The sequence below is a fragment of the Cydia splendana genome, chromosome 17, assembly GCF_910591565.1.
Source record: "Cydia splendana chromosome 17, ilCydSple1.2, whole genome shotgun sequence".
Lineage (NCBI taxonomy): Eukaryota > Metazoa > Arthropoda > Insecta > Lepidoptera > Tortricidae > Cydia > Cydia splendana.
This window is the reverse complement of record NC_085976.1, coordinates 4,451,136-4,466,455: the sequence shown is the minus strand read 5'-3', so window position 1 is coordinate 4,466,455 and position 15,320 is coordinate 4,451,136. Positions and strand designations below refer to the sequence as shown.

Genomic DNA, 15,320 nt, shown 5'->3' with positions numbered 1-15,320 from the left:
TTTTCCTCGCGAGGTTATCTTCACCGAAACGCGACTGGTAAATAAAAATATCAAGTGATGTATCGTTCATTTGTTCCGAAAGGTACCTACGAGCCGGGTCTTTAACTCGCGACGCGACTTAAAGTTGCACGCTCTTACCGCTAACGCTAACACTTTTTCAATATTGTACTCTATCAAATACCAGTTAAACTTATTATATAAACATCCGTCGAACAACTTACAGTAGTTATATTGCCTTAATCATGTGCATACAGTTTGATTACATACTAATTGCGTTAGTCATCGCGGAGGAAACCATAAATGTAAACAAGTCATTTGGTAGTCGTAAACACCTGATTAGCCACTCGGTAATTAAAAGAGTACTGCACCGCGCTTATCGAGAACCACACAAAAACTCTCATTAGCAGCATTCTGACTCAGTATACTACATCTTACAAGTTACAAGGTACCTACGACTCTTTCCTCAAACTGAGTTTGGTCAAATGTAAAACCAACGCTTTTTGAATTTGAAGCTATTGTTCAAAAGAATACCTCCTAGTGCCTCTGCTGAATATAAGCCTTTAATCATAACCAAAGAGGTACTTATTAAAAAATCTAGAAACTGCCCTAACCATACGGTTTCTAGATTTTTCTATCCACATGCTTGACGTCCCTCTGGATATACACGTCTTAGGCCCACTTGCACCATCCCACTAACCCGGGGTTAAGCGGTTTAACCGTCAACCCAGTGTCAAATTGTACTGGTAACCATGGTAACTCCAGGTTTAACCGGTTAACCCCGGGTTAGTGGAATGGTGTAAGTGGGCCTTAGAGAATTATTATTATTACCCCCACCGCCGCATTCGGTTGCGGCGCCAATGATGAAGAGACCTTATTATGAATACTAGGTACCAGTATTGTCGTGACACTAACTGATCGCTGTAGGAATACTTAGCCTCGATTTCGATGCACATGTTGCAACCTGTTCGAACATACGTTGCAACCTGCGGGTCTAGTAGAGCTACGCTCCTGCTACCGGCCTGCCGGTCCAGGAAATCGCTCCTGCTTACCTATACAAATTATTATCACGCAGGCGATTAAGAGACGAATCCCCACTCGTGATTGAGTAGGCGTGTGAAAATGTGACCGTCGTACCTGTTATATAGGTTTTATGATATCAAGTCAAATAACATAACGTTATTGGCATTCTGTATAGTACTATTTTTACAAACAATAAATGAACGGAATCACATACACAGTTAAATACTTAGTAGGTATAGAGTTAAGAAGTCTAAGTTTATTGTAGACGTTAGGTACTATATAACGCAATTTGAGGCAGGTTAGACTATGATGCATTGTATTCAGAGAAATATCAAATTTCTACGTCAAACTGACTCCAGTTTGGAACTACCCTTACGCCTCCCTCCAAATCTTCATACTTTAAGAAACTTTGCTTCCACGAAGTTTGAAGCTGCATGTGTAGAGAAGTTGTCTTCGACATTTGTTAATAGTCAAAGTACTGGCATGTATACCTTTGCGGGTTTACTTTATAAACCCTGAGCTGACTCACATTCGCGAATTTCGTAAATTAAAATATTCGTCGTACATTACTTTCCTTTTAATTTGTTCATTGCGTAAGGGAACATTTTTGCATGATTCATATTACTGTCGGACGCTGTGATGTCATCACTAAGTGCATTATCCTTGAAAGACTTGGCACTTAAGTGTCATTAGCATGTCTGGAATATCACTCTAGAATATTATAATTTAAGTTATTCAAGTTTCAGTAAATTTATAGGAATACAGAGTTAAAATTAGCCAGGTGGCTAGAATATGTAGGGTTTTCATACCTTAACGGTGCCAACGGGACTCTCTGCTTAGTAATAGAGCATTTTTATTATGCCATCTATTCTTCTGGCCGTCTGCTAGACCTACTTAATACTCGTACAAAAAAAAAACTTTACAAAATACAACAGAAAAGGACAACATTGTAGCTATGATTTATTGTGACATTTTGCAATAAAAATACTGATGAGCGTAAGGAAGGAAATGTATGAAATATCAGAAACTTGAAATTGAATAAATAGGTACGTGTTCAACTTGATGATCAATTACGAGTACATACGAGTTTCTGCGCTCTTTTATGAGCGTGATTTATCCAATTAATGTTTTGTGTCATTTTAATGTTCATATATCAAATTAATAAGGGCCAAGTATACTATAGATATCCAGAAAATAAGTATGAAGAGAGTTTAGAAATGAAGTTGCAAGCAGTGAAAATTAGAACAAACTAGGAACTATTAAATAAAACTGCTTATTGATGAAAGAAAAAAATATATGAAAAAACCAAGTATTACTTTATTATGCTGTTAAATTAATAATAATGTAAGAAAGATTAGCGCGGCAGCTTGGCCCAATTTCTGTCGAGAATTACTAAACAAAGGAAAATCTAAGAAGAGTTCGAAAGTAAGAGAGAGACATAGTGTTGGTCACAGTCAACACTATTAAACAAAGCCATGAAAGAATAACATGTTTGATTGACTCTGTCAATTTGATACGTCCGTCTACAATATTTCGCTGCATAACTTAAATCTCGCCATATTACGTATACACAAGGCCCATAAAAGGTCGGCCATATGCAAATGTAAATGCCAAAGTGCGACGAGACAATCTAACCATGGGAATTGTTGATAACTAATTCCTTAATTCGGTAACGATTGCTCTTTTTCTCAGAGGAGAACTTTAAATGAACCGTTCGAACAGAGCATTGGTCAGTGAAAAAGTTACGCTTGGCCAGTTACCGTTTCGCATCATAGATATCCGAGTACAGACACTGGTTTCGAAACAAGCTTGAAACTATTTCTAATCTAGTTCGTATCTATTTTAATTAGACAGAGTCGAAGTGCGCCTTCACTACAGATAAGACGATTACTCAGTACTGTCAATTACCTATAGTAGGTAGTTCATTAGATATTTTAGCGTTCCTATCGCGCAAACGACCTCAAAACGGCATTCGATCTACTGAGGCCGTGCCGTAACACAAGTTTTAACTCAAACGCGAAAGTTAGCGTTTCCCTACCCAACCAACTCTGAATAAGGACCTTAGTTCTTGTGACTAATACCTTAAAGTCTATTATGGCGTGGTTTATCGTTGTACACGTGCGGAACGGAGGTATTAATGGAGTCTATTTCCTATAACATAGCATTCCAGCGCTTGACATTTGTAAGCGGTTTACGCCTTAGTCGGAGCTTAGTGAAGCGCTTAAAGCGCGCCCGCGGCGAATTACGGCGATGACTCAAGCCTCGGTAAACAGTATGCGGGGCGATGAGTCACCGTTTTACACATTCGCGTATAGTGTTTGAGCAGTGTTGTCAGTCTCCAGTTGGACTCGTGAAGCAAAGAACCGTTCTAGGTGTTATAACGCAGGTTTTACTGCCTAACACCTAGGGTTGCACATCATTTTACATTATAAACTGCTGTGTGACAGACATTTCGTGTACGTAGACTGAGAACAAGTTTTTGTGAAAGTGTAGTTTGAGATTGTGTGTGTGTGCGTGTCACAAGTGAAACGGTCGATAAAGTTAGCGATCGTTCCGTGCCATTTGTGAATTCCTTGCATAGTTTGTTACGATATAGTCAAGACTGGATTGTATGACTTTGTAACCATGCCTTCTAACAAAAAGTTGATATCGAAGATGCGACAGATCGCGCAGTGGATCCTAGTGGTGCATGTGGTGAGTTATTTGTGGCCTCTGATTTAGGTTAATGGCTTCCCTGTTTAGAATCAGCTCTATAATACCTACTAAACTTCAAGTACGCATTGTGATAACAATATATCCCAACGTACACTCTTTAGTCATCTACATATAAGTATAGGTAGAAGTCCCCCCTTATGTCCCTGAAAAGGTTTATATTAATTTAATTTTATCGTCATGGTTACTAAACTATTTAATAAACTACAATGCCTATCTATATCTACATGACATGAGAAAGACTATCAGAAGATAATGGCATATACTTATGATCAATAATAACATCTATTTCAAGTATAATCCCGATAAGCGTTTTTTTAAACATAGTTATAAAAACAATAAGCGAACTAAGGCAATAAAGATTAGGCCGTGGCTGATATTGATTTGGAGTCGGTCCCTGGGGCTGTCTTAACTCAGTTAAGAGTTCAGAGAGCAAAGTTTGCTGCCCGATACGACAGTAACCTTTTGTCCCATTTCCAAAGTACCTAACTACGTAGTAAACTTCTATAGAAATAGCGAGGACATACTAGAATTCATTGATAACAATTCAATGAATGTTACATAATTTTATAACAACGTCTCAATCAATAACCGTACGTCAACGCATACGTCATAACAAATTACAATCAAAATGCCAATCTAATGACTTCACAAATTCCAACAAGGAACTTAAGTTTCAAGGTAGTCTCAAGTGTCATCAGTATCTGATTTGTTGTAAAAAGAAGACGTGACCTAACAAAGTTCTAAGCGAATTCTAAGGAAGCGAGAGCCCTTGTTGTAAACAAAGATTTATCTGTGCTCCATCCGGCCCTCTGGTATAACTTAGCACTGAATGATACATTCAAACTTCTCTCCTTTCAAAGTGTGCGGGCACTGACAGACTAACAACGGATAAGAAAAGGAACTAATTTGATCCCTGCCTTTCATCAACATAACAATGAACCTATGTTGTTATGAGGTGTCTCGTCATTGTTGTTTTTTGCTGTCTACCCAAATCGTGTTCTATTTTTGTATCGGCTTAAGATTTAATTGCTAAATTTAAGTACGTTCAACGACCTTTTAAGGAAGTGTGTAAATTTCTTCCGTAATTGCATACTTCCTCATTGAAACATTCACAAGGGCCTCCTCAAGGAAGCCCTTGGCCCTTCGGCTCGGACTGGCAACTTAGTAATTAAGCTTATTTCCTCCTCTTGTTTTGTCATTTGCAACAATTGTTTGTCTAGCTAGTCAAGTGAGCAGGAAATGCAGGCTAATGGTCTATGAGGGTCTCATTTATAATGAGAGTTGGTATTATTTTAATTAACCTCTACGTATGCTAAAATACGTCTTTGAATGGGAATATGATTTTAAATTTTACTTAAAATATCCAAGTAAAAATTAGGCCCTGTTTATGAAAACACTCTGATGCGTTCAGCGTGGCATCTCATGACACGGAAGACTCTGCTAAAACACGCACGCTTGTACCTCACAAATATCACAAAATTTAGTATTATCTTTCAAAAATTTGCTTTAGCAATTATATTATTTTATCATGAAAATAATGCCGAGACAGTTGACAAGGATTTTCACCAAGGCCGGAATGAAAGCACGTACGTGAAGCCTACGAAAGTGAAAATAACAAAAAGCTGTACCTGTTTGCGGTCTGTAGTTTGCGGAACGTGATCTGACGGGGTGGGAGTGGCCAGACTGATAGCAGTTGTCTAGACCCCCATTTTCATCAAATTCTAGCAATCTGTATATATCTAGTATAGTGTCTGAAACTGTAGGTGCCATTATTAGTAGGTATTATATTTGCATGCGCAATGTCAATCTTATAGTTGTAAACCAGATTTAATTTTCTTATTTACCTACTCGTAATGCATGTTAATTATAAGATATAATGTTTTGAAAAGATGTGTCCCGCCGAGTTTGTTGCCGGTCCCATATTTGGATACCCTCCTCCAAGTGAGGGGAAATTTAAGTCTTCTCGAGGCAGAGGTGTAGGATTGGAAACGGTGTAGCTTTATTTGAGGTTCATATTTAAGCGCATTGTAATATGCCTACTTGAATAATAAACTACATATCTTTATCTTTAATCTGCGATTATTTATCACTGACATATCTTACGTCAGAAACATTCTCAGGACTTTCAACACACAACCTCTGAACATTATGGTCTTATGCTTATGTCATACTTTATCCGCAAGAGCACTTATGTATTTAAATAACCACAAATGTCAATTTAAGATTTATTAGGAATCTTCCACCTCTAAAATACCTATGCCTATCGATCATAAATCTTGTAGCACGCGAAGTGCGAAACTCACATAAGATTACAATCTTTTTTTGTCGTCGTTGTTATTGTAAACAGTGGAGGAGGTGAGTCACTGAGTCACACAATAAATGTAAATTCACAAAACATCTGCTAAAAGGCCCGCTAATTAAGAGGACGACCGGGGTATTCTATAAAGTGATTGAGTTAAGAATATTTATATTGCTTGAAACTTTTGCCGCTGAAAGTAATTTTAATATGTAGGTACTTAATTCTGTTTTTACATGTAGGCATATTTGTTCGACCATACCACACGTAAAATAATTGGTTACCTGTGAAATTAGATTTCTGGAACATAATTATCTTAATGATAGGCATTTTGCCTAAGAATGATGAATGCGTCCTTGACGGTACAACTATAGTTTCAAACAAAAAAAATATAACACCAAAATAAAATGACTCAACTAGGTCACGTGCTAAAATACCGACGCAATTGTTAGGAATATTTTTGCCGTTAAATCAACGACCTATGAAATGCGCCGTATACTCCGTTCGCTCTCTCAAATTCTTATCTCACGCGATCGTTTGATACTAAAATAGTTTCTATACAAGTTAGAATACGGCTGTTTTCTGTCCCGTAATGGTTTTCAAATACGAGATTTAGAAAGTAAACAATGATTATTGGAGTCACGCGACGCTGAAGCTATTTTAGCCGGTATCCCTGGAGGCGTGTCTCCGGTATTAATACCGTCTGACTCACCGCCGGCGTCTGAAGCTTGTCCCATATCCTTCATGCTCTTCGGATTACTCACGCGGGCGAACCCGGAATAGTTTATATGGACTTCCTTGGATCATTATGTACATTTACATCAGTAAATAATACAATATAGTACAATACAAATACTCTTTATTGCACACCTCAATACAAAAGAAAACAGAAACACATCGGTCTTATCGCTAAAAAGCGATCTCTTCCAAACAACCTTTAGGTAGCGGAAATTAATAAATTTACATATATATGTAAGTAAGTGAAATATTATCTGTTAGTTTTTCGTTCTCGGTACACATGATCTTGCTGCTCTCGTTATCAACATTGAATCATCGATTAACATTATCATGCTTACAGATAATAACTTTTTGATAACTACAGATAACTTACTTAGTCGGTATTGTAGGCGAACCTTTGAAATAATGTTTGGAAATCACACTACCATTGTTGTGCGTTAAGTCGACACTAGGGGTGAGATAAGACGTTATCTCTTAAAATATTTTAAATGACACCCAAAACTTAGGCCTAAGAAGGTCGCTGAGTCATACGACGTAAGAATTCAACAGGATCTGCGCGGCTCTTCATACTTTGAGCTCTTTCTGAGAAGTCAATCAGCTAGCTATAAATCTCCATCGGTTTACGGTTTGATAGAGAGACTATAACATTTAATTAGGTATCGATCGCAGTTTCCTCATTCGGATTTATTAAACAAAAAGAGCGTATGTTGATAGGTCCCATGTGACTTATACATCTCAGTTACTAAGAGAGAAGCTTCAGTCCGCCACAAGGCCGGTATTATTGCTGTTTTTCTGCCGTTCCGCCTGTCCTCACTCGTCGAATTTAATTAAAATAAAAGGGAAGTAGTCTGAAAGAAATATATCACAGAGAACGAGGCGTAAGAATGTCCCAACATTTTTCAATTGACCAAAATGTGGGTACAAGAGAAATTCAAAAAGTACTTAATTTAATCTAAAATGTAACCTGCACTAGAATGAATAAATAAGCAAGTTAAACCGGTTACGATCTAATAAATTATGATTAATAGAAAGATAAGCAAACAGAGATTACTTACTACAGGGAGCATAGTATGATGACATATTTCCCATCATATAATAAATAATATATCTACATTAATACCTTAATAACAGTAGTTACCAACAGGTAACGATGATTTTAATTTACAGCCCCTATCAAATTAAACTGGAATTCGCTTTTTATTATTAGATAATGGTGATACGAACTGCCGTATCCGAACTTCAAGATATTTACAAGAGACGACACGTACTAGATCCATTCTAGATACGTTATAGTTTAGATATCAACTAGTTCTCTTTTGCAGCGCAATTCGGGCAACCAATGTCACTTTTACGTTAGATAGAGTAAGATATCTATTAGATGTGAATTGGATCTCTAAGTCATATCCTGTGGAAATCGTTCAACAGTATCTCCAGAATCGCGCAAATGTCAAATTTGACCGGTTAGATCTTAAACATATCGTTATCGTATCTTCGTGATGTCTAAAAGATGTCTAATAGATGTCTATTTCAAAATCCGAATCGGGCCCGAAGTATCTGTCCACTGACGACCTTCTGCTTACTTCTACATAAAAATCAATCTAAAGTTCTATTAATTACCGATAGAGAAATCGTGTTTGCTTGCACATATACAATCTAATGGAATAGTACGCAGGAAGTGAGATGTTGTCTACTATTCCCCCTTTATGCGATACAATTGATGAATGGACAGACAGGAGCATGCGAGCTTCAGCTCAATTCAATTTGATCCCTTTCAAAGTTAACCCTTGCGGCCGAATGGCGGCATTGATTTGAATCGGTAAATAAAATGTTCGTCTATTTGGACCAGAGTACATAATTTGCATGGCGTTAGGGTGGTCTATCTTACCTATACGGAGGCGCGGGTTGATTGAGTAGCTTGGATTAACTACGCTTAGTTGGGGACAAGCAGATTTTGAGCTTTGAATTGAGTTTTCTTATATATACATACATATGTTACAATGCCAATGAATTGACTAGGTACCGTACTTCGGATACCGTCTGGATGATGATAAAACATTAAAATCAATGCCATATTCATAGTCTAAAGAACTGTTTGGAATAAAAGAATGATCATTCCGCAATTTTGAGAGATCGTTTAATCATAGCGGTGCAAAATATGCAAATAAAGAGCAAACCTCTGTAGACATCGCAAATCAGGGCGAGGGTTGCTCGTCGTTTAATTATGTAAAATAATTTTCATGCATAACGGCGGATCGTTAAACAATGCGCCAGATGAAGCGAGCCCTTATAGTAAAAGTTTGAATAAAGAGTTCCTCGGCCCTGAGGGCAGACCGGATCCCAGCCCTTTCTTTTTTTGAGCTCAGACTTTTATATACCTACTTGATGTCAATGCGTATACTGATTTTGTTTACCTTTTGTATTTATAGCTGGCATTTTAAGAAATAAATCGGTGTAAACCTTCTTCAATACATAATTTTTTGTAAATGATGTTTTAAATCGGATAAAAAACCGAGATATTATTAAATGTAAGCTCAAAATATAGATAAATGACATTAATTTTATTTTCATATAGGTACATTAACTGGTTATTGCTAAATGCAGGCTAAAAAACACTCATGTTTATTAAAAAATCATACGCGAACAACAATTTGAGCCAAACAAAACTATTCATTAAAAACCGATTACAGTTCTCAGTGGATTTGTTTGTTAGTCAGTATTAGACATATAAAAAGTTGACCTCAATCTTGCTACCTATCTTATACATATTGTAAATGTTCTATATGCTCATTGAAGGCAACATCCACATATCCAAACCTGTTAACGCCATTACCGTGTCACATAAAATGTTTCACCATAAAGCATTAATAGGTGCGTAAACACTCAAGTTGTTTACGCACCAAGATGGATCCTGCGGAGCTGTTACTAATTTCGTCCTTAATGAGAGCCCTATGGCTCGTGGCCGGGGGCGCGGAAGCGGGGACTCATCACGGGCTCTAATGGCCCAAAAACACCCCCGGCTTAAACAGATATCATCTCGTTTAAACATATTCCAGGACACATGTGATTTGGAAAAAGTGTAGCAGCATGGAAAGAAAACGTGGACGCGCTGAAAAGTAATAGAACCTCATTATTCAGTCCAGATTTGTTGGTTTTTGAAATATAAACCGTCATCGTCGGAATTCGTAAATAATTCGATTGTTGAAAAATATTATGATAATGTTAATGTTGACAATGCTGATCATGAATCAACAAACATTTAATGTTTATTGTTTAGGTACCTACGTTAGGTGTAGCCTACCTTTATTCAATCTTGTAGCAATGGATTGAATAGTTGGTAACAGTATGGCAATTCATATCACTGCATTATATTTCGTATATGATCCCAACTCCGCTTTTCCAGCGGTCATAACAAAACAAGGCGCCATAACAATTTGTCTTGGTACGGACTAAATTTGGCACCGTCCCTTGGAATGTTATCACCTCATCGTATCGTCAATGGTGGTACAATATCTCATAATATTCTTTATACCCGTCCCCATAAACCGGCCCGTGGTAATGACGGGAGGGGAGGGCTAACCGACCGTTCCGGGCGGATATGTGACCGCTGCATTTTATTACCACTTTACTATGCCACATAATCGGCCGTCATGATAGAGGGCTTTCTTGCTAATAGTGGTTTGGTATGCAATTACTAGGAAGGTTGCCAGATAGTAAATTTTAACGAACGTTAGTTGTTACTGCTATATGCAGATTGCAACAATCTGTCGCTTCCTTAACTAGGTATCTCGTTATTATGAATACACCAATAATCCGTATATTTAGAGGTGAAATATTGAAATGACTTTATGATTGTTACAGGTTGAGTTTATAGAGGCGTACTGCACGCCTCGCGACACAGCGCGCCGGTCGCCTCAGCGCAACCGCCGTTCACGCGAACAACGCCGTTCCCCCGACTCCGCCAGATGGCGCTACGACACACGCCGTAGCAACTACGACTTCGACTCGTGCCGTCGTCCCTACGACTACGAATCCGGACGACGATACCCTGGCAGAGAATTCGACGGGGACTCCGGCAGACGCGTAGAATTTGACGCGGAGTCAGCTCGAAGACGGGCTGACTACGAATCGGCTAGGCGGACAGACTTTGATTTGTCGGCTCCTGGCGTGTCCAGGAGAAGCCCTGAGAGCGCGCCAGAAGGCTCAGCCGAGTCACCGCCAGAGCCGGCCCCGTCGGCGCCGCTGAGACACGAGCGACAGCCCAGACATCGCTCACAACCTTACTACGAATCTGGTAAGTTACACAGTTCCTGTAAAGCTAACTAAATTAATATTATAAAGTGTAGGTAAACGCCTTGAATATGCTAGCTTCGATTGTCAAAGATGTTTTTCTGTATTGATGTTTCGAAACATTTTTGAATATTCATAAGAGCTTGTTGCTAGGCCTACATGAATAAAGTATATTTTGATTGATTGATTGATTGAATTTAATTATAAAGTCAGTTAAAGATTTACAGTAGACTTAGATAGGTAATAATGTTTTGATTTACATCTCAGTATTAAAAAAACAAATGATGAATTTATCTACTTTTTGATGTCAAGAATAATATATGTACATAATAGTTTGAAATCATGTTTAGCTAGCAGAAATAACCGGAACTAAATGATTTTATATTGAAATTTAATTCTGCATATCCTGATTAAATACACTTAGGCGATTATAATTCGATCGTAACTAGATAATTACATTGATTACGAGCAATTGAATAACTTGGTTTTGATTTTAGTACGATATACTGTTCTTTGCGTTTGTATTTAGTTACCTACTCACTTTAATTCCACATTATTTATTATGAATAATACTGCAATAGAAAAAAAACAATTGGTTCCTTAAACTGTTAAGGCAATTGTAAGCGCTTCGATTAGAATGTAGTTTTTTTTTGTTTTATTTTTTTTTAGTAAATTAAATGATAAATGGAAAACCACGTCTAGGTAACGTATTTTGTGACAATTGTACAAAATGTAAGTTTTGGCGCGCGACGCTGGATTTGTAACAAAACGTCTCATATGCCACTTGTCTGAAGTGTCACTTGTTTCTGTCTGAAATGTCAAATTAAAATAATTTCTCATGACCAGTGTGTAAATTGCGACAGTATGGTAACTAACCATCTTGTCACAATTTTACAGATTTCAGTGAATTGAAGTGAGCAAGGCAACCAATACTTTTCCGATCAAATCTTTAGACCTCGACAGCACATTCGAAAATAGACCCACTGGGCAAATTGTCTATTAGCGCCGTAGGGAGTTTAAGTGACGTCATTACGTGTCGTAATTGCTTTTCCGCGTGGATGACCGACACCCGTCGCGGGAAAATTTGTTAAATTGCCGCGATTTACGTGCCAAATGTCTTTCTGAACCTCAGAAAGGTTAGAGGTTGCCGATTACGTGTGTGATTGTTAAGGCAAATTCCTACTTTACGGTATATTGAATATAAATTAGGGTTTTTAGGAATTTAAACGCTTCGATGACTCGATATCTCCATAGTATGATCAATTGATCACCTACTTTATGGATTAAGTTATCGCTCCAGCTCAATAGCCGGGCTTTAAAATATAAATGATTTTTAAAGTCACCATAAAGCAATCTATTCATCCGCATGACGTCAATTACGTTTATTACGTCCGGGACATTTTTCCAGTCTAGACTATACTAGACCGACGAACGACAATAGGGCTGATTAAAACTTGCAATTGTTACCCGGTAATAGTGGTATCAAACTTGCGCGACCGTTCTTTAGCTAATGAAAAAATACTCTGGTGCTTGTATAAAGCCCATTGACAAATGTAGACACAGCAATAGCACCAAATAAACTGCTAAAATAGTGTCCCGAATTCAGTATAGGTTACTTCACCTTTGTCAAATCCTGGTTTAGTCAGTGTTGCCAGGGCTCTGGAGTCATAAGTTACGTTTCGTTTCCCTAAAAGTCACATTTTTGCTGCTCAAGTCACATTTTTATATTATTGTATTGTATGGGTAGGTAAATCGATTTTGTTAGAAGAAATTCAGAAAAAATTATATATCTCAAAAAATCTACTAACCTTTTATGATTTTTCCTCAAAAGGAAAAAACGGAACCCTTATAGGATCACTCGTGCGTCTGTCTGTCCGTCTGTCACAGCCTATTTTCACGGAAACTACTGGGCCAATTAAGTTGAAATTTGGTACAAATTGGTGGAAATTAGTCAAATTAGTGATCCAAAGACGGACATGTACCTAAGTCATGTAACGTAAACAGATGAATTTTAAGCTACTTTTGGGGGGCCAATGAGAAAGTAAACAAATTAAGATTATCAATAACCCAAGCAAATTAGAAAAATCTGCGGAAATAATTCGTGTAGTTTTGAAAATTGGTACAGGTATACCTTGTGGTGTCCAGATAAACATGCTAAAAGTCCTCGAGGGTAGGGGGTGTGCTGAGGGTGCAGGGAGGGTTAAAGGTACCTTTTTTCTTATTTTTGCTCATATCTCGAATATATGTACAAATAACATTATAATTACTTCGGATTAAAGTTTTATCATACAATTTCCTACAAATATATTTACTGATGACACCAAAGTTATGGGTAATCCATTAGTAAGTCACAATATTATCCAAAGCGATTTAGATCGCATAATTCAGTGGACTAAAGACTGGCTCATATCACTAAATGCTGACAAGTGCAGAGTTCTACACATAGGGAAAACAAATCCTAAACTAAATTACTACATTGACTCTGTTCCCCTGCAAGCAGTAGCTGGTCAAAGAGACCTGGGCATCACTGTTTCACATAACTTGAAATGGGACACACATATCACCAAAATCACCAAGAGAGCAAATTGTATGCTGTATATGATCCGGAAAGCATTCCATGTTATTACTAAAGACCTATTTATTAGAATATACAAGTCATATCTTCGTCCTTTACTTGAGTATGCTTTTCAGATATGGTCCCCCTACTTTAAAAAGGACATTACAATGCTGGAAAGAGTTCAGCGAAGAGCAACTAAAATGGTTGCTTCATTGAAAGATAAACCATATGAAGAACGGCTTCAAGAATTAGGTCTTACAACATTAGAGGACAACACTTTCAAAAATAGACTAGATACACATTTTAGAACTTTAAAAAGTGCAAAATAAAATACAAGTGCTTCGATATACACGCATCAGCTCTAAGAGCTGCTAGTGTATCAAATAAAATAATAAATAATAATAAATTTGATTATGTTTATTTTTACTCTACGTTCAATACTTTAGGAGCTTCAGGCTGTTAAAGCTAAATTAGAGATAAAAAATAGACGAATTAAGAAAACGTCGTTTTTTTCGTAATTGTTCATCATAAACAAAAATTTTAGTTTGGAGTAAGCAAGCTAAGTGACCTGCTGATAAAATATAAAAAAAAACCGGCTTAGAGCATGTCGGGCCATGCTCAGTGTAGGGTTCCGTAGTTACCCGTCTGTCAAAATAGACTATTCCGCAAAAACTCAAAAACAGCTATACCGATTAGGTTCGCTATATTTTTCCTTGAAAGTCTTTACTAAGCTATGTTTTTATGATTTTTTTCATATTTTTTGGACCCATGGTTCAAAAGTTAGGGAAATAAAGGGGAAAACACAACTTTTTTTCTTTCAGATCGATTATTTCCGAAAATATTAAGTTGATCAAAAAATTATTCTTGAAGACCCGTATTCGTTTTAAAAAACCTATCTAACGACATCCCACACTATAGGGTGGAAGCGAAAAAAAATTCATCCCAACTTTAATGTAGGGCAGCCACCATAAAAAATATTTTTTTCTAGTTTCTATTATTAAATTTGGCATGAAAATATAAATTTGTTACACTGACAGAGTCGTAAAATCAAACTAGAAAAAATATTTTTTTAGGGTGACTCCCCAACATTAAGTGGGGATGATTTTTTTTTTCGCTTTAACCCTATAGTGTGGGGTGTCTTGGATAGGTCTTTTAAAATGAATAAGGGTCTTTAAGGACCATTTTTGATCAACTTAATATTTTCGGAAATAATCGATCTGATAGAAAAAAAGTTGTGTTTTCCACTTTAGTTCCCCTAGCATTTTAACCATGGGTCCAAAAAATATTTAAAAAATCGTGAAAGTAAAACTTAGCAAAGACTTTCAAGGAAAAATATAGCGAACCTAATCGGTTTAGCAGTTTTTGAGGTTTTGCAAATAGTCTATTTTGACGGACGGGTAACTACGGGACCCTACACTGAGCATTGCCCGACATGCTCTTGGCCGGTTTTTTTTTAATATTATATCAGCAGGTCGCTTAGCTTGCTTATCCTAAACTATTTTTTTTTATTAATGATGAACAATTACGAAAAAACGACGTTTTCTTAAACCGTCTATTTTTTATCTCTTATTTAACTTTAACAGCCTGTAGCTCCTAAAGTATTGATCGCAGAGTAAAAATGAACATAACCAAATTTGTAGAAAATTTTGTGATAAAACTTTTGTCCGAAGTAATTACAATGCTATTCGTACAGATATTCAAGATATG

At 37.0% G+C, this 15,320-nt stretch overlaps 1 protein-coding gene and 2 long non-coding RNA genes across 4 annotated transcripts in view; 2 read left to right on the top strand and 1 right to left on the bottom strand.

The window, feature by feature from the left end:
- Positions 1-15,320, bottom strand: part of LOC134798744 (uncharacterized) — a 174,934-nt gene that overhangs the window by 49,189 nt on the left and 110,425 nt on the right. The window lies entirely within an intron of this gene.
- Positions 1-15,320, top strand: part of LOC134798741 (uncharacterized) — a 477,103-nt gene that overhangs the window by 361,726 nt on the left and 100,057 nt on the right. The window lies entirely within an intron of this gene.
- Positions 1-15,320, top strand: part of LOC134798685 (uncharacterized) — a 222,647-nt gene that overhangs the window by 199,848 nt on the left and 7,479 nt on the right. Inside the window, exons 1-2 of one of the 2 annotated variants that reach the window (XM_063771056.1) lie at positions 3,323-3,714; positions 10,628-11,060. In XM_063771056.1, the coding sequence (XP_063627126.1) occupies positions 3,646-3,714; positions 10,628-11,060 (502 nt within the window). In that variant the 5' untranslated portion in view covers positions 3,323-3,645. Of the gene's footprint in view, positions 1-3,322; positions 3,715-10,627; positions 11,061-15,320 lie in introns of those variants that run through there. The other variant, XM_063771055.1, reaches the window with a different exon arrangement.